The 23,813-nt window shown below is 45.2% G+C and overlaps 2 protein-coding genes across 3 annotated transcripts in view; one reads left to right on the forward strand and one right to left on the reverse strand.

Annotated features, from left to right (window-relative positions):
* Nucleotides 1-3,416, forward strand: part of CHST7 (carbohydrate sulfotransferase 7) — a 30,009-nt gene extending 26,593 nt beyond the window's left edge. Inside the window, exon 2 of the mRNA XM_045994575.1 lies at nucleotides 2,941-3,416. The gene's annotated coding sequence lies outside the window, so the exon portion shown is untranslated. The remainder of the gene's footprint in view (nucleotides 1-2,940) is intronic.
* Nucleotides 3,417-5,873: 2,457 nt separating this feature from the next.
* SLC9A7 (solute carrier family 9 member A7) overlaps nucleotides 5,874-23,813 on the reverse strand; it is a 139,087-nt gene continuing 121,147 nt past the window's right edge. For both annotated transcript variants that reach the window (XM_045995562.1, XM_045995561.1), the window contains 2 exons: nucleotides 14,712-14,817; nucleotides 5,874-10,878 (listed from right to left, as the gene is read on the reverse strand). In XM_045995562.1, coding sequence (XP_045851518.1) covers nucleotides 10,627-10,878; nucleotides 14,712-14,817 — 358 coding nt within the window. In that variant the 3' untranslated portion in view covers nucleotides 5,874-10,626. The remainder of the gene's footprint in view (nucleotides 10,879-14,711; nucleotides 14,818-23,813) is intronic.

The following is a 23,813-nucleotide window of genomic DNA, read 5'->3' on the forward strand; positions in this document are numbered from 1 at the left end:
GCATGTTGTTGGGCCATATTTTAAAGCCATTCTGCTGGTCTCTTTTTTGTATATTTGTGAATTTAGACCATTTATATTTAATGTAATTATTGATATTATAGGGCTTAAATTTGCCATTTTTTAAAACTTGATTTCTTTTTTCCCTCTGTTTATTGTTCCCATCTCCCTGTTTGTGTTTTCCCGTGAGTTACATGAATACGTTTAAGAACTTTATTTTATCTGCAGTGTTTTAAAGTATTTTTCTTTGTATGCTTGTTTTAGTACTTTCTTTAGATCATCCATATGCAACTAATCACAGCCTACTGGTCTCAACATTTCACTATCCTCAAGTGGAAGTATACAAACTTCATGTCCATTTAGTTTCCTTTATCCTGTCCCCTTTGTAATTCTCTAGGGGTGTGTGTGTGTGTGTATACACACATATATATATATTAAGAACTGCATCATACAGTGTTATAATTTTTGCTTCAATTATCAAAATAATTCTTTAAAATCAAAAGAATAGTCTGTTAAATTTAGTCCCATTTTCTGCTGTTATTTCTTCATTTGTAATGCTTCTTTTCCTTCTTTTATCATTTTCTTTCTGTTGGAGGAACTTGTTATAGTGGTTCTTCTACAGCAGTTCTGTTGGAACACATTCTCTTAGTTTTCCTTCATCTGAGAATGTCTTTATTTCACCTCCATTCCTGAAGGATATTCTCATGGGATACAGAACTCTGCATTGACAGTCATTTTCTTTCAGCCCTTACAGACTATTGTGCTACTTCCTCTGGCCTCCATGTTTTCAGATATGAAATCCACTGACATTTGAATCATTGCTTCTGTGAGTAATGCATCAGTTCTCTCTAGTTGCCCTCAAGATTTTTTTTGTCTTCCCTGAAGTTGGATTATGCTGTATCTTGGTGTAGCTTTGTGTTTTGGGGTTCACTCAACTCCTTGAATCTGTAGGTTTACATCTTTTGCCAATTCAGCCCTATTTCTTCAAGTACTTTTTTTTTAGCTTCAATCTCTTGTCCTCCTCTTTCTGGAACTCTAATGAAATGAATAGGTCAGTTATTGTAGTACCACAGGTCCCTGAGGCTCTGTTCATCCTTTTTTGCCCAATTTTCTCTCTGCTGTTCATATTAGATAATTTCTACAGCTCTCTTTTCAGATTCACTAATTCTTTACTCTGTCATCTCTATTCTGCGACTGAGCCCATCCAGTGAGGTTGTAAAATTTTGGTTATTGTACTTCACAGTTCTAAAAATCCTATTTGGTTCTTTCTTTATATATTTCTTTGCCAAGACTTTATTTTTTGATTTGTTTCAAGTGTGTTCCTAATGGCTAACTGAAGCATACTGATGAGAGAGGATAATTTCAGAATGTGTGTTGTTTCAGTGTTGGCATCTATCACTCATCTTTTCTCATTCAAGTTGAAATTTCCCTGGTTCTTGGTTTGACAAGTGATTTTTTTTTTTTTAAGATTTTATTTATTTATGTGACAGACAGAGATCACAAGTAGGCCGAGAGGCAGGCAGAGAGAGAGGAGGAAGCAGGCTCCCCGCTGAGCAGAGAACCCGATGCGGGGCTCGATCCCAGGACCCTGGGATCCTGACCTGAGCCGAAGGCAGAGGCTCTAACCCACTGAGCCACCCAGGCGCCCCGACAAGTGATTTCTTAATGGTGTCCCGAATATTTGGGATACATCTGAATCTCTGAATTTTATTTAGATCTTCTGGTTTGGCAGGCCTCCCTGACACTGCTGGTGGAGGAAGGGGTGCCCCTCCTGGCTACTGCTGGGTGGGGGTGGGACTCTAGAAGTCCTCACCTCCCACTAGGCTTCTGCTGACAAGAAGGGGGTATTTTGTGTGTCTGGTGCTCAGTTTCAGGCTTCTAGGCTGACCCTTTCCCTGTCCTCTAGCTAGCGATAACAGGCTTTTCTTGGGGCTTTTTGGTCTGGGACCATGTGCATTTCTGGCCTGCTGGCGTCTTTGGTGTATGGGGGAAGCAGAAAGAAAACGGAGGGAACTCACTGCTCTGTGTCCCTCATTGCCCAAGGTCTGCAGTCAGTCGGCCTTCTTTTCCCCACCCTTCAGAGTCTTATCTTTGCCATCTGTAGCATGTTGGGGGATTTTAGTTACTCTTTGTGGAAGGAATAAGGAGAAATGCATTTGCTGTTTTATCTGGAACCAGAGTTAGCCCTTCTGGAAACTGATTTTTATTAAACTAAATTATACTGAAATCTGACAATGGCTGGACTTGCTGCTTATATGCAGCTTCCGCTTTATAGAAGAGCTGTCGTTGGTGTGATTTACTTGGCACGTGTGAACGAGTACACAAGTGAAGGAGGGCTGGTTACGCAGTCAAGCTGAAAGTACAGCTTCGATCCCAGCTCTACCCCGCCTCCCCCCCCAACTCTGCCCAGCAGAGTTCAGAACGTTCTGTTCACCTCACCAGGTGCCCCCTTCCACCCCCCAGCAGCCATTGCAGAGAGCACAGTCATACCGGCAGAGTTGCCCCCCTTTTCTCCTCATCTTCATCCTCACCAAACCCCTCTTGGGTCACATTTTCTCCCAGCCTGTCCCCAGAGCAGAAATGATAGTTCCTGATTTGGGCTGGATTTCCAGCCCTGGAAGATGTGGCTTAGAGAAGGAAGATTATAGGCTTCATGGAGCGCCTGGTGCTCAGTCAGTTAAGCGTCTGCCTTTGGCTCAGGTCACGATCCCAGCGTCCTGGGATCGAGTCCTGCATCGGGCTCCTTGCTCAGTGGGAAGCCTGCTTCTCCCTCTGCCTGCTGCTCCCCCTGCTTGTGTTTCCTCTCTTGCTATGTCTCTGTCAAAACCTTTAAAAATTTTTAAAAAACGAAGAGGCCTTTTTATCAGCAGAGCTCAACAGGCTTTCTGTCTGGAGCTTTCTGAATTCTGAGGTTCAAAATGTCCTCTGTTCCTTCCCTTCTAGGTCAGTCAGCACAAACTGGGGCACTCAACGTGTCTCCCCAGCCCTGGAGGAGCTTCACGGGGAGGCAGCCTCGCACGCTCGCAGAGATGGGGGGACTCGGCCCGGGACCAAGTGCCGTGTGGCTGGCAGAGCAGGACTGTCGCATGCTGTTCCGTGACGACCGACACACCGATTGAAAGGAAGTTTTCAATAAGGAAATGACAGTACAGTGTGGGTAATGATGGCCATCCAGTAGGAAGAGCTCTCGTTCCCAGCCAGAACCTGCCTGCCTCTGCTGGAGGTGTTCTCAGAACAGAAGAGACACGATCAGGTACCATTTCCCATCAGCAGTGGGTGTCTGGACAAGACATCAATGTGAATAAGGCCCAGTGCAGTCCTGTGTATCTTGATTAAATTACTTGATAGTAAATAAAAGGTCTGAGTGCTGTTGGTTTAAACCTGACTTGTTCAGCTGTTTTTCAAAGAGCTCCCCCTACACTTGCCCCTAAACCAATTTCTTAAGAAGTACTTTCTCTCCTGGAGAGCCTGGGTGGCTCAGTGTGTTAAGCCTCTGCCTTCAGCTCAGGTCATGATCCCGGTGTCCTGTGTCCTGGGATCGAGCCCCGCATCAGGCTCTCTGCTCAGCGGGGAGCCTGCTTCCCCCTCTCTCTCTGCCTGCCTCTCTGCCTACTTGTGATCTGTCAATACATAAATAAAATTTAAAAAAAAAAAGGACTTTCTCTCCCTGCAGTGGGAGAACCCCCTCATGAGCTGACAGATTTTCTTTTGCTAGTTTTTCTGTCTGGTGGTTTCGTAATTATACTGTGAAATGACTCCGGAGTCAATGTTAACGACAAGACTTGTTTTGTTTTGCTAGGATGCTGATTTTTTGATGAAGTTCAGTTGTGTGTTTCGGGGAAAAGCTAGTCTACATACAAAGGGACTCATGAAGACTATCAAGGAAGCTGTATTGAGTTCCGGGATCTTAGCAGTTATTCAACACTCAGAGTCTGTTGACGACTGTGGTCAGAAGTTACAACACAGACCAGATTTAAAGTGTTTCTTTAGGCACATTTAAATCATCTCAGAAGTCTGCTGCTGTGATTTTTAGACGCTATTTTGAAACTCAAGTTTTTCAAGCACCTAAATCAGGGGGTGGCAAAATCCTCTGCTGTAGGAAGTCAGATAGTTAACGGTCTAGACTTAATGCACAAATCCCCGCTCACTCCTGTCACATGCAGCTTTCTGCATGAAAGCTGTCACAGACATTACGCAAATGAAGGAGCCTAGTGTATTCCAATAAAACTTTATTTACAAAAACGGGGGGGGGGGATTTGGTCCAGAGGGTCTAGCTACCCTTAATTTGTCAATCCTGGGTCTAGGGTACCTGGAGAGGAATAGCTTCCACCCAGAAAAGAACCCCCTCCCCCCATGAGGCCAAGAAACAGACTTAAGGATCACAGGATACTTTTAAAATGCAAAAGAAGATTAGCTCAGCCAGTTAATCTTTTTATTTTGAGTTTTGTAAAAAAAAAAAAAGCTTTGAGAAAAATGTGTTAAATGTCAGTCAAGGGCAGGAAAACATATAGCTAGCTTTACAATATCAATCTAAACATATACACAAAGGCAAACAAAGTAAAATGCTAGGGAAGGGTAGCACTTTGGGGGCCTAACTGCAGGTTTTCCTTAGTGCACATAAAGGTTGCCAATAACTCCAAGTCTTCACTTTTTCACAGTTCAACATACTTTTATTTCATATAACATGTTTATATAGCATACTATAATGTTAATTTTATAAAAACCACTGGTTTGCTACTGATGAATGGAAATAGAAGACAAAATTCTCTCCAATTACATATGTAAGCTCTCTATAAAAAGTTCCCCAGAAGGTCATATCATCCCATGTTAAATTCATCCTATCCTATTTTTAAAAATTGCTTTTCACCTATTAAATGAATCTTGGTGGCCTTACCATGTAATCATTTTATGGGACAGAGTGAAACTTCCTAAGTGAGAAGGACCAGATGTAGTTTACGTAAAAAATCAAAAAACAACCTAGGAGGAGGGGCTCCTGCTTGGAAGTTGCTCTTTGAACAAGTGATTTCAGGGATAAATTCCAAATCCACAGACGTAACACCTCCACACCCGGAAATCATTCCTCCACTTCCCCAAAGCCCACCCCCAGATGTCCAAGTGGTGGGACGGTCACCCAGTGGCCCTGGGGCCTTACCTGCTTTCCATGCTGTCAACAGCACAGCTAGAGTTCCTCTTTCCATGGATGAGGCCCCTTCAGTCTGAGTTCCTCCCACATCCACAGGCCCTGACCGCTGACCCTGACCTGTGGCAATTTCGTTAACCCTTATTTCAAAGGCAGCGGTCCTAAAGAGAAGTTGGACTAAGGGGCTCCCTGTGCATTTCAGGGCTTTTCAAAATCTGGCCAGACAGGCAGGCCTGCCTTCTCTTCTCCCAGGCTCATGTGGCAGACAACTGGCCACCTCGGTGTTCTGTGTGGGCCCTGGCTCTACCCTGCCTTACAAAAATACAACGAACATCAAAAACTTTGGTTTTGCTCTTCACGAGCACTGGGCGACGGGACATGTTTGTTAACTTAAAACAAAAGCCCTCCTTAGGAGCATTGAAACTGGGAAAAGGGGGCTGATTCCTAGGTTTGGTTTTGGAAAGATTGTCGAAGAGCCTACTTGCTTTTCCTAGTTAGAGACTAGCAAAGCTTTCTGGACTGTTCCTCTGTATATTGTCCTTATTGGGTTTTAGAAAGTCGGAAGGGCCCTTCAGGGTACCAGAGTGAAAGCAGCATTTGGAGGGGTTGTTTCTAACTCTTTTTTTTTTAATTTTTAATTTTTTTTAAGATTTTTTTTTTATTTGACAGAGAGAGAGAGATCACAAGTAGACAGAGAGGCAGGCAGAGAGAGAGAGAGAGAGAGAGAGGGAAGCAGGCTTGCTGCTGAGCAGAGAGCCCGATGCGGGACTCGATCGCAGGACCCTGAGATCATGACCTGAGCCGAAGGCAGCGGCTTAACCCACTGAGCCACCCAGGCGCCCCTTGTTTCTAACTCTTGGCCATTAGATTTTCTTCAGCACTACTGTAGCAGAGAACCACCTCTGACACTTGAACAGAGACCAACAGAAGGGACGAGAGCTCAGTGGTGTCCCTTTAACACACGTGACAGACTCCCTCCTACACGAACTCATCCACAGAATCAGCATCAAGAGGCCTGCATGAAACTCCTCAAGTTCCCCATTTCCTGCGCAGAGTGAGAAGTCACGCACTTATGGAATCAGCAAGCTGGCTTTCCAGAATCCCTCGTTCCGGATGACCTCTTACAACAGATGGGGAAAGCAGCATGCCGAGACACCTCTCAGAACTCATGATGGGTACCAAGCTCGGGGCCCAAGGGGTTCAGTCTCCCCTCTGTTGAGCCGCTCAGTGGCCCTGCCTGCCAGTCCGTCTCCCCTCAGGGCATCAGTGGTGTTTCTATGTTTGGAAACTGTTCTGTTCATATTAAGGTATCTGACACCTTAATATGACCTTGACTTCCCCAGCAGACACAGAGGAGGAGCGAGAGAACTGGGGGTGGGGGTGGTGAACCTGTGTGTCACGAAACAGCCCCTCTACTTTGGAAGGAAATCACCCCCGACTGAAATGCTTGTGGCCAGCTGAGAGAACGTTTCTTGCGTTTTTTAAAGAGACTTCATTTGTCCCCCCAACCACAGAGGACAAATGTCCTCTGGTCTAGAGAGCACAGCACAACCTGAAAGCTCCTTGCTGTTTGCCTGATGAGACACTTGATGCCGCAATGAGGGTTTGGGGCTGCAGGGCGTGGGGGCTGGTTCATCTGACCCAGGGATGGGCAGAGGCCGTGTGATCGCATATGCCCTCCTCCTCCTCATTTCAAGGGCAGATTTCCTTCTCCAGGAGACAAAGTTCAGGTCTCCTCTAGTCCCCAAAGCGAGTCCGACCAGGCACGGCTGGAGTGCACAGTGCCCGTCTGCTGGCCTGGACAGGAGTCCCGCCGACACCACGGCCTCGTGACCTCCAAGCGGTCCCAAGCTTCCCCTCACCCTGCGGCCTGCACTCTGTGCATGAAACGGGCCCACGCCTCTGCTGAGGAGTCCAGCAGGGATTTGGGCCTGTGGACAAGCCAGGTGTGACAAGAAAGCAAGCTGACTGGACTGCAAAGGGGACTCCGAGTAATCGCAGGCTATACTGAAGAGACAGCTTCTCCAAAGCCTTCACACCTGATAGCTACTCTGAACCCCTTTCTTTCCACGGAAAGGGACAAAGATGACAGGTTTTTAACCACCCCCACCCACCCAGTCCATCCGCTCAAGTCCTCCGTGCCTCCTTTCCCTGCACTAAGGTGTTCGAAGGTGACATTTGGGGCTGTGCTTCACGGAGTGCATTCAGGAGTTCGGCACAGACGATGTGCACGAAACCCCTTCGCACCTGTCTGGGCTGTATTAATTGATTGATGCTCGGTTCGTTCCAGAGGACAAGCAACAAGAGGAAAGTCAGTCTGCTAGACCATTCTTCAAGGTTCCAAACAGGTGCAGTGGCAAGTTCTGGACTAAAAGGCTCTCGAGCCTGGCTGCCCAGGAGAACCCCTGAAGATCTACATGAAGCACGGAAGCCAGGCCCTGCTCCAAGCCTGCTGGCTCTGAATCTCTGAGCACAGGGCCTTTGCACTGATACTTAAAAAAAAGAAACTAGCCAGATAATTCCGCATGTGCAGCCACGGTTGAGAACCCGTGCTCTAGGACACCCAGCTCTGTGGAATTGTCACCCTATCAACCCAGAACAAATACGTTTATAAGAGGTTAAACCGGATGCACTCAGCAGTTTCAATCTGATGTATGCCAGACTGGCAGCAGAGAGTCGGTCTTGAGCTAGATGGTTTTGGGGCTTTGTGGCACCCACTTTTCTCCTCTCAGCATAGGCATAAAGCTTCTAGAAGGTGGAAGCATTTTGATGAACAGTCTCCTTTCCCGGGACCCCTGGTAAGGTCAGGATTATTCTCCACATCTTGCAAACAAAAATTAAGGCCACAGGTCATTGACTTACTCCGATCTACTGAATAAAAAATCCAACCAAATAACTACAACCCTAGCAAAATTTTTATCTTGGCAAATCTCCATTTATTTATAGTAGGTCCAAATAAAACGCTTGCAGTCAAGACTATAAGACCTTTTTGGGGGGAAACACAACAATCTACGGATTGACTTAGATCTAGGCTGGAGAACTCTGGTTACCTTCCCTCCTTACGAGGGCAATTTCTTATTGATTTGCTGAAAGCTTCCTGGAAAACCAGAATGACAACAAAGCCTTGACGTGAATGACCAGAGAGGGGGTTCTACCTGGTTGGCTCTTTTCAAGAACCTTATCAGGGCTTTTCTGGTAGCTTCTTCCCTCCAAAATGAAATAAGTAAGCAACGTAAGAGGCAAGCAAGGCTTTATAAAGACCCATTCAAAGAGCGGACCAGACTCTCCCTCCACCTCCACAAACAACACACACACAGGAAAGCCTCCTCACCTTCCGAGTTTATAGGCATGACTGGTCATTACTGAGATAACTACTGAATAAAACCTGTGCTGGGTTTGGGCACACAAGCCAAGCCTGGGAGCTGCTCCCTATACTGTGACCCCATGACACAGATGACCTCCAGGGGCTCTGGAAAAAACCTGTTTCTCTGGCTCGGATGCAGAAGTTTTGTCAAATCCTTCACTAGCCTGGATACTTTGGAGCCTTATGGGATTAGTTAGGTGGTTTAGCTCGTTTTTTAAGCTTTACAAAGCCCATGGAGGCCCATGAGAAAACCAAAATGGACTGTAAGGTACACAGAAAGGAAGGAGGGGAATAAAAATCATTTAATTCTATTATATCGAACCATATGAAACTGCCACTTCTGGCTTTGAAAATGGGTTGATATCGGCAATTTCATATGGCTCAACTTAGTAATTTTTGCTTGTTTTGCACAAATTATCAATTCAAAAAGCAAAGCACTAACGTCTTACCTAAATATTAACCATTAAAAATGTGAGTTAAGAAGACGACATGGCTGGTTTCATCATGGGTGTACTTGACTGGGCCACCATTTTGTCTGCCACAATAAGACAAATGGCCACATTTTATGAAAGCATTGTTTTTAAGAGACTGGATTTTCTTTCTAAGATTTTCTTTCTGGATTTTCTTTCTAAGAGATCCGCACTGAAGCATAGAGACCCAGGGAAAATCTCAAACTTGGTTTCCAAGAGCTCTCTCAGTATTTTAGTTGCCACACAGAACAGCTCACCCACAAAGAACCCACACTAAAAACTTAGATTTCGAACCATGCCCACACATTAAGCTGGTACAAGCCTCCCCAGATACCAAGAAGACGACCCTTCTCTACATGGCACTCGGTGTTAAGACATCTGGATTCTTAACCTTAAAGCAGACTAACCGTCCACTGGACTGAACAATGCTCAATTTTCCACTGACTTGCCTCTCATTCTTCACCCGACCACTGACATCCCATGCATCTAGTAGCTCAAAGTTTGGACTTCTACTCCATCTTTAGAACAGTATCTTGTCTTTTATGGTCAATTTTTCTCAGCTGTGCTGTGTTTGGGCACACAAGCCAAGCCTGGGAGCTGCTCCCTATACTGTGACCCCATGACACAGATGACCTCCAGGGGCTCTGGAAAAAACCTGTTTCTCTGGCTCTGACGCAGAAGTTTTCTCAGATCCTTTACTAGCCTGGATACTTTGGAGCCTTACGGCTCTCTGCCCCAACTCTGAAGACTAGCCTATTGCCTCCTAGGCTCCTTGCTGCTCTCTCCTCCCCAGAGAGAAGCATCCCACACATTTTGGTGTTATTCCTAAACCCCACAGTAGACACCTTGGTGGTGGCCCTGAAGAAGTGACTGATTTTTGTTCATCAGTCTCTAAACAGTTTCTTCTGTCCTCAGATTAATTCCAAAAACCCAACAGTACAACACAATTTTGCCTTTGGTTTCCAACATTTCAGTAGCTACTTCTTTCTGGAGATTTCCAGAGAAGGAATTCCCATTCTTTCCCCATGTTGAAATGTTCACGGATAGAGTTCCGATCTTCGGTCTACAGGAAACTCAGGGAGCACAAAAAGTCCAGAAGTCTGCCATGAGTTCACAGCCCCGCAGCCGTCCGTGCTAGGGCTGCCGCACCGACTGCTTCCTCCTGAGCTCTGTCCCATTGACCACTGGCTTCCATGACCTTTGGAGGTCCGGTCTTGGCGGCCTTCCTTCGGGACCGTTCTTCCAGCCTGCTCTCACCCTGCCTGGCTACTCCTGCAGCCAGCTCAGCTTGTGCTGCTGTATACGGACCCGAAGCCTCTCCTGGGAGGCCTCCCCACACCTGCCGCGCCTGGCTCGGATTCCGCAGGTGAATGAGTTGGACCGGTAAAGCATGCTATTTGTTTGACTCGGAACAGCACACTACTATGTGAGAAAGTGGGAACGGGTCTGCATTTGTCTTGATGCAGACACGCTTAAGCCCCACTGTCTGCATCTTGGGTTAAACTTTAAATGTTAAGAGAGCTTCAGACCTCAATAAAACAGAAGCATTATTTCCACTGAGTCAGTGCCCTGGCTCAGACAAGCCTGGGCTTGCAGCCATCCTCACCGCACTGGTGGGCTGCCCCATCGCTGCAGCCTGGGGGTGGGGGGGGCAGTCACGCATTATCCTCCAGGGGGAACACTAGGCGCGTGCCCCGGCTGGACACCGGCTGGTCTCCTATTCCCAGGGCTCGATCCAGTACCTCCTCTGAGCTGCTCTTGGTTCTCCGACTGCCCTCGAGGCTCGTGGAGGCCGTGTGGGAACCCGAGGAGCCATTTGCAGTCACTGTGCTGTCTCCGTACGTCAAGGTGAGGTCACCCTCGGTCAGGATGAAATCTGAGTCTTCCTCTCTCAGTGGCTCTTGGTTCTGAAAAGTGCAACGAATGAAAACAGCAAATGGGAGACTGATCTCTGCTCGGGTTGGAGCCAATCTCAATCTCAACCATTCTTCTGAAAACTGGGGCTCATGAAACTTGCCTGCCTTGAGCCTCTGGTGTGGCTACTGGATGCCAACTGTCGAGTGCTATTCAAGGTAGGGCACCATTGCCCAAACCAGGGCTTTGAAGCTCAGGAAGCACTTCTGATTTTTAAACGCCTGACAGCTCGGGGTTAGTGCCAAAAGGGAAGAAAGGGAGGCCAGCCTGAGCCTTCGGCTTCCCAACCCACAAAAAAAAAAAAAAAAAAAAAAAAGGAGGGGGAAATTCACTGGGCAAAGGTGCAAAGAGGTTTTGGGGTCTCTCTCTTCTCTGGACAGGTCTTCTGAGGGGGCTTCCCACCCCACACAAACCACCCTAAATGCACCTGGTTTGCATCTGAACTACTCTTTGTCTTAGTCAGCCACTGAGGGGCCAGACAGAGCCCAACTAGGATTGCCTCCCAGTCCCCACAGAAGAACCGCTTCCCCACAGCCCACCCCCTTCCAGCCCCGACAGGGAGCCATCTGATGGATGCAGTGAGACAAAGAGAGGGAAGGAGCATTTTCTTGAGCATGTATTTCAGGCCTGCCAGGGAGGCCACTTGAGCTCTCCTCCGACACTTACCCCTCCCTGCCTGGGAAGGGCAGGAACACTCCTGTCACCAAGGAGACTGGAGCTAAGAGAACCTATGGAATTAACCCCGGGTGGTCCAGCTGATCGGAAGCAGGAGTGGGATTTCTGAGGCCTCCAGACTAGCTCCGCCCCCAGAGAGGATGGGTCCGGAAGCAGCCCCGCAGGCAGCTGATGCTGAGCCGCTGTTGGCTCAGAGCAGATCAGGTTGAAAGACAGGGCGGGAGACAAACGGCAGCCTCTCGGAACTCCCAGTCCACAGGGAGGGCTCGGGAAGCGGCGCCTGGTCGGACACAATCCTTCACCCTCTAATGGATTTCACCAGCAAAGGGAGGGGCGCTTCTGTCCCCTGCTGTCCCCATGGCACATCTGTCAAACACAGTTCCGGAATACTTTGGCTAAACCCTTTTCGCTCTCCTAGTTCCCAACTGCTTTTCAAAGGGCATCTGGAGCCCCTGCATTGTCTCAGCCACAGGGTGTCCTGGATGCAGGACATGGGACCTGCATCCCCCATAGCTTCCTGCCATCCCCCCCAGGGCGGTCCCCCCGGCAGTCACACTGCCCAAGGCCACGGGCACACTCTCCCTGGCAAGCCTGCACTCCCCGGCCTCCTCTTCTTGGTGCCCTTCCCTGAGGCGCAGAAGCCACAGCGGGCGCTAGAGGAGCACCTGGTTAATGCAGACCGCCCGCATGAGTGCCAGCCTCCTCCTCCAGTCCCTCCTCCTCCAGCCCCAGCCGGTCTGTGCGTGCTCGCTGGTGACAAGCACAAGCCTGCTTTCCGCATTGCACCCCAGTGATGTCGACTTCTCCACTGTCCACAGCGTGACTCCACTAAGATCAACGCTTCGGCTTTGACAGGCAAGCACGCAACTCTTCCTGCTCGCAGCCCCAAATGCGGCATGAGGCAGAGTGCAAACGTGCAACTGAGTGAGAATCCTCTACTCAGGCAGAATGTACTCCCAAAACTCACTCCCAACTCCCCAAATTCCTCCTCGCCATCAGGGGTTTAGAAAGTCCCGAAGCGCCATCTGTCCTGCCATAGTCTTCCTAACAAGAAATGAGCTCACGCTCCCTGTTTTAGCATGTTCCATTCCTCCCATGCCTGTGAGTGCTAAGTAATATTTTCATTCATCTCTGCCAAAATACCGCAGCCGAGGCTCTTGGCTCCCCGTTTTCAGGGGGAGCCTCTCCTGGCACGCACTTTACTCTTTCGAGGACAGAGAGGAATGTGAAGCAACAGTAGGAGGGAAATGCCACAAATGCAGCCTCGCCCCTGCCCCCTACCGCAGCCCCAGCCAAGCACCCCTGCCCCCAGACACCAGCCCCTGTGTGGCCCCACACTGACCCCTGGCAGTGGCAAGCCAGGGTCAGATTCACCGACAGGAGAAAGCAAGATTGGCTGTTGACCCATTCCATTACGAAACTCGCAAGCCTGGACAAATAGTACCCAAAACAAGGACATCGTAAAACCCAGTGGACAGGGATTTCCAAATCAGAGCTTTAATGAACGTGATGCGCGGATGATGAAACCAATCCACTTCCTTGAATTTTAGATGTTAAGCTGGAGGTCTGTATGATTATGCAACCAGCTGTCTACTGCAGGCTGCCATGAAAATGCTGTCGAAGAACCCTGCAAACACTTGTGTTGCAGGATCGTGCCCATTTTAAACAATCAGCAGTCAACTTCATGAACGGCAGAACCCTGTTTTCTAGGTGGATATCCAACCTGAGTGGTTTAGAGTAAGTGCAAATAGTGAATGAGGGACATCTTCAACACCGTCCAACGAAACCAAAAGTACCATCGCTCTGTAGGTGACAGGTGAGGACTACAGTGTGTCAAACAGCCACGCGAGAGCGGCCCAGCCCAAGACCCTCACTGGGCTCCAAACCCCACAGGGAGCCCTTCCCCTCTCTTGCCTTGGACTTCCTCAATTAATTTTTCAAAGACTCTATGCTCCCGTTCTCGACAATAGCAAGCCTCACTGTGTGTGCAGCTGAGACCCCGCTCAGGAACCCAGCCCCAAGCAGCAGGGGCAGTATGGGGGATTCTTGCTTCTTGACCAAGTCGCCCCATCTCTGAGGAGGCTGCTCCTTAGCACACCAGACCCCAGTGCCTCCCACCACCCAGCTATGCTCCCTGACCCTCTGTAGCACCCGAATGCCGAATGCCAACAATCATTCCCAAGCCCGCTGCCCCGCCCCATTAGAACTTACCTGGTCAGGGGCCTTCTCTCTCAGATCTGAGCTTTGCATTCTGCTTTCTTAATGCTAATCAAGTCAATTGCAGGTTATTTAGAAATTCTCTGAAACCTGCATTAGGGTCTCAGTTTGGCCAATTACTAATCCTGGGACCTGGGCACTTTCTTCCTCTGTAACCCTGTAGTAGCAGCTTACTTATAGTATGGCCAAGAGAATAAACTTGGCCTTTGTAGGCTGTAAAGCTCTACACAAATTTAAGAAGTCCTTCTCTCCTAGGATAGGATAGAATGGTTGTGTTCATGACCAGATGATTAGGGAGGCAGAGTAGAGAGGAAGAAGGGCCTCTTCCCTCTCCTCTAGTCCTTTTATGTGGAGAGCTGCTTGCTCTCCTCACCCCTCTGCCCAGCAACCCACAGGAAGAGCTCACAAGTCAGCCCCAGAGCTCAGATGTCCACCAGTGTGGATATTCTTTTTGTACTGCGCTAAGTCTGAATCTGAAAACGGAAAGGACCTAACCACATCAATGTAAATAAAGCATACACAAAAAAGAATCCTCACATCTGCTAAAGACTTTGTGGTTCACAGTGCTTTTCTGTATCTTAGCCTTTAACCTCACAGCCAGCCTGTGCGACTGGGCCCACTTTATGGATAGGAAAACCAAGGCACAGAACACTTAAATGGCCTCGGGGCTTGGCTTCAAATCTAGTTGCTCTGATTCCAGATTGAGTGCTCTATCTACTACACCATGGCTGTGGCGTGATGGGGCCCCACGGCCCAGGTAAAAGATTTCTCTGTTACTGTGCAAAACAGATCAACATAAGTCGGCCATTTCTAATCATCTTATTTAGAGAAGCAAAACCAGTGGATCTGGAGGCAAGAGATTTCCTCTTCTTGGAGAAGATACTCCCTGGGGGCAGCGAGCAGGAAAACCCGCCTCACGTGGTGCTGTACTTACGTCGTACACCTGGGGACTGGTCAGACATCGAGCAAGCAGGCCACACCAGGCTGGGAGTGTGGTGGTCAGTGGGGGGCCGCTGTGTGTGAGGATGGGCTTCAGGTAACTTTAAAAAGAGAATTAAGGAAAAAATGTCTGCAAAGAAGACCCACATCCCACACAAGTTTAGAGATCCCCCAGAGTAAATCATCTGGACTTCTACCTACAAAAGGCCTCTCCCCACCCCCCTACGCCCCATTTAACCAGTATGTTACAGAAAATCCTTGGGGTCTACAATAGTCTGAATCAAAGATTAAACCATCCTCTCTCAGCCCGAAGCGTTCACTGGTAACTCTCAGGTTGGCAGTTCCCGCTTCTCAGGCAATAAGAATATTTTGAGGTTCATTTGCATATCCTTCTCCCTTCCTTGTTATATTGAATGAGAATTTTGGTTTCAATCAGCATTCCAGCTTTGGACACACAACCAGCTCGTGCCTTGGAAACAGAAGACAGTGTATCAGCTTTTCCACCTGGACACTAGGGGACTGTCCCACCCTGTAGAACACCGGGCCACACTTTTGTGTGACAACAAAAGTGTCTCTAGACATGGCCAAACGTCCCAAGAGCTCCAGGTTGGTCAGTCCGTGGACATCTGTGCCACCAAACGCGTGAGCCCATGTGGGAAGCCCCACGAAGCACACGTCATCTCATGACAGTGCCTGGGCTGTTTCTGGTATCCACAGCGCCAGCACTCTGGAGAAGGCAGAGACTCACATGGCCATGGCAGGAATGGCCAAGAGAACTCACAGGAAGGCGAGGAGGTATCCTAGTTGTCTGTACCCCAGGATCTGGGGGATCCTTCTCGGAGAGAGTCACTCCCAGAAGGATGAGGTGTGGGCTCTGCTACAGCTTTTCACGAAACCAAATGAGCCCCATCTCTTATTTCTTGATTTATAAAATTTAGTCAGAGGTTTTAAACTCTCTCCTACAAAAATGGTACATTTAATTCATTTATACTCCTGACTCTTCAAGTTTTTCCTAATTTTGATTATAATTAATTTTATACAGCAGATATATACATACATACATATATATATATAACATTTACATTCTATTTTATAATTCATAAGTAAATCTTCTATACTTTGTCCATTGACTGCGTCTAAGTGTTAAAAGCCACTAAACAGCATTTGAAAGAATATTATTATATAAATATTATTCACTGTAACCAAGCAGAGTGTTTACAACACTATTTTTTTAAAGTAGGCTCCATGCCTAATGTGGAGCCCAATGTGGGGCTTGAACTCACAACACTGAGATCAAGACCTGAGCTGAGATCAAGAGCCAGACACTAGGGGTGCCTGAGTGGCTCAGCCGGTTAAGCGTCCCACTCTTCATCTCAGCTCAGGTCTTGATTTCAGGGTTGTGAGTTCAGGCCCTGTGCTGGGCATGGAACCCACCTAAAAAAGAAAAAGAGTCAGACACTTAACCAAATGAGCCACCCAGGTGCCCCATGGTTAGAACATGGGGAAATGTAAAGGAAATGTAATACAGTGTCATTTAAACTTTGTTAGTGAGAAGAGAACATTTTGAGTGTCTTACGAAATACAAGATTTTCTTTTAATTTCATTTTGATCTTATTCACTTCTGGATTATAAAACAATCACTACTTCTTCAATGTTGTCCCGTTAGTTGAATGTGATTTTGGTTTTATTTGATCCTTATGTTGTTGTTGGTTTTCTCCCCCTCCTTAGAGAGTCTGCACAGTGCTAACCTTTCTCAACCCTTGGATATCTGAAAGCCACCCTCCTTCCTTCCCCCCACTCAGTTTGGGGGTAGAATGCTAGGCTCAGGCTTTTAATTTTCATCCTAGAACTCTGACAATGCTAGAGGGTATTCTAACATTCAATTTTGCTAATGCCACACCTGATTCTTTCTCTTTAAAGGCTTCCAGTCTTTCTCTTTGGAAGCCTTATGAGTCCTGCTTTTCCTCCTTAGTTATGGAATGCTCCAATGTATCCATTCATGCCACTCACACCAGCCGCCCGCCCCCCCCCCCCACCCCCGGAAACAAGAATCTTCCCTTAGCCAAGGGATTTTTTTTCTTCCATTATTTCTATGGTTCTTCTTTTCCTCCACCATCTCTATCTTCTTTTAGATTCTGTTAAAGGACTCTGGACCATGTGGCTCTGACCCCTTCATCTCGAAACTCTTCTTTCACACATCTCTGACTTTGTGCTCCATTTCTCACATATTTTTTTTTCCTCAGCTTCATCTCCCAGATGGACAGTTTGGTCTCCACCATGTAATTAAACTGTCCATTACATTTTGGGGTTCATTTCAGAAACCTTATTTTTAATTTCCAAGAGTTTCTTCTTGTTTGCTCGCTTCTTTTTCTAATATCCTGTTCTTACATCGTGACTGGAAAAGCCTTTCAACTCTAAGGCTTTTATCAGAAAAATTAAAAAAAATAAATATGGGGGGGGGCGCCTGGCTGGCTCAGTTGGTAGAACAGACATCTCCTGATCTCAGGGTCATGAGTTAGAGCCCCGTGTTGGGTAGAGAGTTCACACACACACACACACACACACACGTATATATTTGGGACATACATGTAGATATATAGGAATTAATTACTTTGAAATGTCCCCCATGTCTTTACTCAGTTTCTCAAGCAGCTGGGGAATCTGACCATGTCAAAGTTGGGTGGTGGGGGAGGTTACTCTAGGGAGAAAAATCTTTGGTAGCCTCAAGATCTGTTTCTCTACCAAGCCCTCCCCAAGCAGTATTTCTACTTTCTTTAGAGAGCTATGGCTTGAAGAGAAAATTAACAGCTACCGGTTGATTTGTGGACACAGGAAATGCCTGTTGGAGCTGTTACTAAAAATATTCTTCAATAAATCACCTAGACAAACTGGCTTGAGCCTCACTTTGGTCTTGAGCTATGGTTTTCTCTGCTACAATTCTATCTTTGGTCTTGCAAGTAGTCCAAAATATCTCTTCTGCGATTCGAAGGAGCCCTGGGAATAAGGAGGGAGCTGGTGTGCGTGCTGAGCCTCTCATCTTACGTTGGAAGCTGGTTTATTCCATTGTCAGGATTATTCCGTGAACGAAGTACCACACCTGCTCCTGCTGGCTTGTGGGGCTCATTCCCATCCAGGGGAACCCTCTTTTGATGCAGCCAAAGCCCACGTTTTCTTGTTTGATCACCTATGGAGCTATAGAATGAACCATGGGCCCCTTCGTCATCGAATTCTTCAGACACTCTGTGCCTGCTTCTGTTCTAGTTTCTCTCCTCCAGACTAAACAAGCAGAAATCCTAGCCACTAAGCTTTACATTCAGAGACTTTAGAGATCATTCCTGTTGCTCTTCAAAGAATCAATTTCGGCCCCACTTGGCTTCACTGAAGTATGACTCACACAAAACTACATGTATTAAAGGCAAGGAGATGTTTAGATAGGTATATATTGTGAAATGATTACCACAATCAAGCTAATTAACATATCCATCACTTCACATACTTACCATTTTTCTGTGCGTCTGGTGTGAAGACTTTAAGATCTACCCCCTCAGAAAATTTCTAGTACAGATCATTAACTACTCACCATGCTGTACATTAGGTTTCCAGAACTTACTCATCTTGTAACTGAAAGTTTGTTCCCTTTGACCAACATCTCTCCACTTCCTCCACTCCCCAGCCCCTGGCAACCACCACTCTTTGCTCTATTACTATGAGTTAGATTTTTCTAGATTCCACCCATAAGTAAGATCATGCAGTATTTTTCTTTCTGTGCCTGGCTTATTTCGTAGCTTAATGTCCTCCATGTTCCACCACGTTGACCCAAATGGCCGAATTTCCTTCATCTTTAAGGCTGAATAATGTTCCACTGTATACATGCGCACTCACACACATCTTCTTTATCCATTCGTGCACTGATGGACACTTAGGCTGTTTCCATATCTTCATCACAGAGAATGATGCTGCTGTGAACACAGGAGTGCAGATACCTCTGAGATAGTGATGTTATCTCCTCTGGATATATACCCATACGTGGGACTGCTGGATCATATGCTAGTTCTGTTTTTAATTTTTTTGAGGAAGCTCCATAGTGTTTTCCATAGTGGCTGCATCAATTTACATCCCACCAATACCATACAAGGGTTTCCTTTTCTCCACATCCTCCCAACACTTGTTATTTTTTGACATTTTGGTAATAGCCATCCTAATAGATGTGAGGTGAGATCTCACTATGGTTTTAATTTGCATTTCCCTGATGATTAGTGATGTTGAACAACTTTCCATGTATTTGCCGGCCAAGTGTATGTCTTCTTTGGAAAAAATGTCTATTCAGGTCCTTTGCCTATTTTTTAATTGGGGTCCTTGGGCTTTTGTTATTGAGTTGTAGGAGTTCCTTATATAATTTGGATATTAATTCCTTATCAAATATATGATTTGCAAATATTTTCTCCCATCCCCCAGGCTGTCATTCCATGTTGCTGATGGTTTCCTTTTCTGTGCAGAAATTTTTTAGTTTGATGTAGGCCCATTTGTTTATTTTGCTTTTGTTGCCTATATTTCTGGTATCAAATCCAAAAACTCATTGCCAGGACCAATGTCAGGAATTTCCCCCTATATTTTCTTCTAGGAGTGCTATGGTTTCAGGTCTTGCATTTAAGTCTTTAAACCATGTTGAGTTGATTTTTGTGAGTGGTGTAAGATGGGTTCCAATTTCATTTTTTTGCAAATGGATATCCAGTTTTCCCAGAGCTGTTTATTAAAGAGACTGTCCTTTCCCTATTACGTATTCTCAGCACCTTAGCTGAAGATTAGTTGACTGAATATGTGAGGGTGTATTTTTGGGCTCCATATTCTGTTCCACTGGTCTGTGTCTCTGTTTTAATGCTAATACTGTACGATTTTGACTACTATGACTTTGTAATATAATTTGAAATCAGGAAGTGTGATGCCTCCAGCTCTGTTCTTTCTGCTCCATGGTACTTTAGCTATTCAGGGTATTTTGTGGTTCCATACAAATTTTATGATTTTGTTTTTATTTTATTTAAAAAAAACACCATTAGGAGAGCCTGGGTGGCTCAGTCATTAAGCGTCTGCCTTCAGTAAAGGTCATGATCCCAGGGCCCAGGGATGGAGCCCCACATTGGGCTCCCTGCTCTGTGAGCCTGCTTCTCCCTCTCCCTCTGTCTGCTGTTCCCCCTATTGTGGGTGCTCTCTATCTCTCTCTAAAATAAAATCTTTTTTAAAAAACCCCACCATTAGAATTTTGGTAGAGATGCACTGAATCTGTAGATTGCTTTAGGTAATATGGGAATTTCAACAATATTAATTCTTCCAATCTATGAACACAGATATCTTTCCATTTACTTGTGTGTCTTCAACTTCTTTCATCAGTGTTTTTTAGTTTTCAGTGTATAGATCTTCACCTACTTGGTTACATTTATTCCCAAGTATTTGATTGTTTTTGATGGTATCATAATGGGATTGTTTTTTTTTTTAAGATTTTATTTATTTATTAAAGAGAGAGAGACACACACACACAGAACATGAGCAGGTGGGGAGGAGGCAGAGGGAAAGGAAGAAGCAGACTTCCCACGGAGCAGGGAGCCCGACGCAGGGCCTGATCCCAGGACCTTGGGATCATGACCAGAGCTTAAAGCAGACGCTTAACCCACTGAACCACCCAGGTGCCCTGGGATTGTTTTCTTAATATCTGTTTTGGATAGTTCTTTGTTAATATATGGAAATGCAACGGGTTTTTGTATGTTGACTTTATATCCTCTGACTTCACCGAGTTTATTAGTTTTCAAAGAGTTTTTTGGTGGAGTCTTTAGGGGTTCCTATATATAAGGTCATGTCATCTTTAGGGGTGCCTGGGTGGCTCAGTTGGTTAAGCGTCTGACTCTTGGTTTCAGCTCAGATCATAATTTTATGACTCCTGAGATCAAGACCCATGTCAGGCTCCACACTCTGCAGGGAATCTACTTGAGATTCTCTCCTCTCCCTCTGCCCCTACCCCCCCCCCTAAAAAATTGCTTTGCTTTTTCTGTATCTGTTGAGATGATCACATAATTTTTACTTTGCTAATGTGGTGTATATTACATTTATTGATTTGGACCACTGTTATATTTGAGGGATCAGTCCCACTTGATCATGGTGTATGATCCTTTTAATATGCCACTGGATTCTGTTTGTTAATATTTTTTACATCTATGCTCATCAGGGATACTGGCTTGTAAATTTCTTTTCTTGTAGTATCCTTGGACTTTGATATCAGGGCAATGCAGGCCTCATAAAATGAGTCTGGGAGCATTCCTGCCTCTTCAATTTTTTGGAAGAGTTTGAGAAGGTATTAATTCTTTTTTTTTTTTTTTTTATTTTATTTTATTTACTTGACAGAGAGAAATCACAACTAGGCAGAGAGGCAGGCAGAGAGAGAGGAGGAAGCAGGCTCCCGCAGAGCAGAGAGCCCGATGCGGGGCTCGATCCCAGGACCCTGGGATCATGACCTGAGCCGAAGGCAGAGGCTTTAACCCACTGAGCCACTCAGGCGCCCCATTTATTTACTTATTTATTTGTTTGTTTATTTATTTGACAGACAGAGACCACAAGTAGGCAGACAGAGAAAGAGGGGAAAGCAGGCTCTTTCCACTGAGCAGAGAGCCCAATGTGGGGCTTGATCCCAGGAACCTGAGATCATGAGCTGAGCTGAAAGCAGAGGCTTTAACCCTCTCAGCCACCCAGGCACCCTTGAGAAGGTATTAATTCTTTAAATGTTGGGTGGATTCATCACTGAGGCCATTCAGTCCTGGGATTTTCTTTGTTGGGAGTTTTTTGATTAATGATTCAATATCTTGTTACTGGTCTATTCAGATTTTCTATTTCTTCTTCATTTAGTCTTGGTAAGTTGCATGGTTCTACAAATTTATCCAATTTTTTCTAAGTTATCCAATTTTTAGTGTATAATTGTTCATAGTAGTCTCTTATGATCCCTTGTATTTACACAGTATCATTTGTGATGTCTCCTTTTCCATTTCTGATTTTATTTGTGTCCTCTCTTTTTTTCTTACTCTAACTAAAGGTTTGTCAATTTTGTTTATCTTTTCAATAAAACAACTCTCAGTTTTATTGATCTTTTCTATTGTTTTTCTAGACTCTATTTTATTTCTGCTCTGACGTATGTTATTTCCCTCCTCCTGCTAACTTTTGGCTTAGTTTGTTCTTCTTTTTCTAGTTCCTTGAGGTATAAAGTTATGTTGTTCATTTGAGATCTTTCTCTCTTCTTAATGGAGGCATTTATCACTATATCCCTTCTTAGAACTACTTTTACTGTACGCCGTAAGTTTTGGTATGCTATTTTTCCATTTCTATTTGTCTCAAGATATTTTCTGATTTCCCTTCTGATTTCTTCATTGGTCCACTGATCATTCAGAAGTGTGCTGTTTATTGTTGACACATTTGTGAACTTTCCAGTTTCCCTAGCTTCGTACCACTGTGGTTGGAAAAGATCCTTGATGTAATTTCAGTCTTCTTAAATTTGCTAAGATGTGTTTTGTCACCTAACATATGATCTTTCCTAACATCCTTGGGAAGAATGTGTATTCAGCTGCTGTCGGATGGAATGTTCTATAGATCTTTTAGGTCCATTTGGTCTAAAATGTAGTTCAAGTCCAATGTTTCCTTACTGATCTTGTGTCTGAACAATCTATCAATAATGGATAGATTTTTCAGAGTGGAGTACTGAATTCCCATAAGAATCAACTTCTTATCACTAGCATTTTGCCTCTCTTCTGCGAACTCTCTCCAATTTTCTCCACTCATTTCCAAGCTCAGGGAATAACATGCATTCGAATGACAATGTAAACAAAGTACATATGGCTTTTAAAAATCCCTGGGGGTTCTATTTCAGCTAATAGCAAATAAAGTACTTTGAACCATCATTTCCACTGAGAACTAGAAAAGCTGAGCAAAGTAAAACACAACAAAATCGTCTGCTTAATGGCACAAGATGCCGTGGCAGCAAAAAGGGCCAGAATCTGGAGGAAGAAACCCAAGAGGTGAGCCTGGCACTTGGTGAGCCATAGTTCCCCAAAAGGTACCTGAGAAGTTGAGCAGAGCATCTGGCAGACCCACAAAGACAGACTGAATGTGATGAAAACTGGAGTGCTGTACTTCTGAGGAGGCTATGCCAACACCTTAGGCTCTATGTTAGAACCCTAGAAAAAAAGACCAACAGAAAACAGAATAATCCTCACAGGAACTGACTCCCATCTGTAAGTCACCTTTATTCCTGATTGGGTTATGGTGATCTGAAATTGCTAATGCCCCTAGTGCCTAGCCACTGATCAGATGTAAGCTAATCTGCTCTGAAGGACAAAAGCCTCATCCAGAGCATCTCAAATGATCTCTACACTTTTTCATTGCCCATGTCCATCACTCAGTAAAAAAAAATAGATGTACGGAAGATAAACAATAAAGTTTCTAGAAGATGAACAGGAACTGGCTTCATGAATTTGGGGTAGACAAAGATCTTTATAAGAAGACATAAAAACTACTAATCAGAGAAGATCAATAAATTGGGCAAAGACCTTTTGTTTATCAAAAGATTCTATCTAAAAGTGAAAAGGCAAAAAAAAACCCTGTAGTAAATTATGTTGAAAATTAAAAAAAAAAACATGTAGCAAATTATGTTGAAAATTAAAAAAAGTGAAAAGGCAAGTCACAAGGAGAGATGATATTTTGATCATATATAATTAGCAAAATACTCCTACCCAGAATACCTTACGAATACTTAAAAACAGTAAGAGAAAGGCAGACAACCCAATAGAAAAATGGGCAAGAGACTTGAACAGGTACTTCTTAAAGGAACACACCAATGGCCAATAAATATATGGAAAGATGCTCAACCTTATTAGTCATCAGATAAATGCAAATTAAAACCACAATACAACACCACCACAAACCCAACAGAATGGCTACAATTCACAACTCCAATGGTCAGTGAGGATGCAGAGCAACTAGAACTATCATACACAAAAGGAAAGTATGTAAAGTGGTACCACCATTTTTGTAAAACTGTTTGGCAATAACTCCTAAAGTTGAACCT

Source organism: Meles meles, chromosome X, assembly GCF_922984935.1.
Source record: "Meles meles chromosome X, mMelMel3.1 paternal haplotype, whole genome shotgun sequence".
In the NCBI taxonomy this organism is placed as follows: Eukaryota; Metazoa; Chordata; class Mammalia; order Carnivora; family Mustelidae; genus Meles; species Meles meles.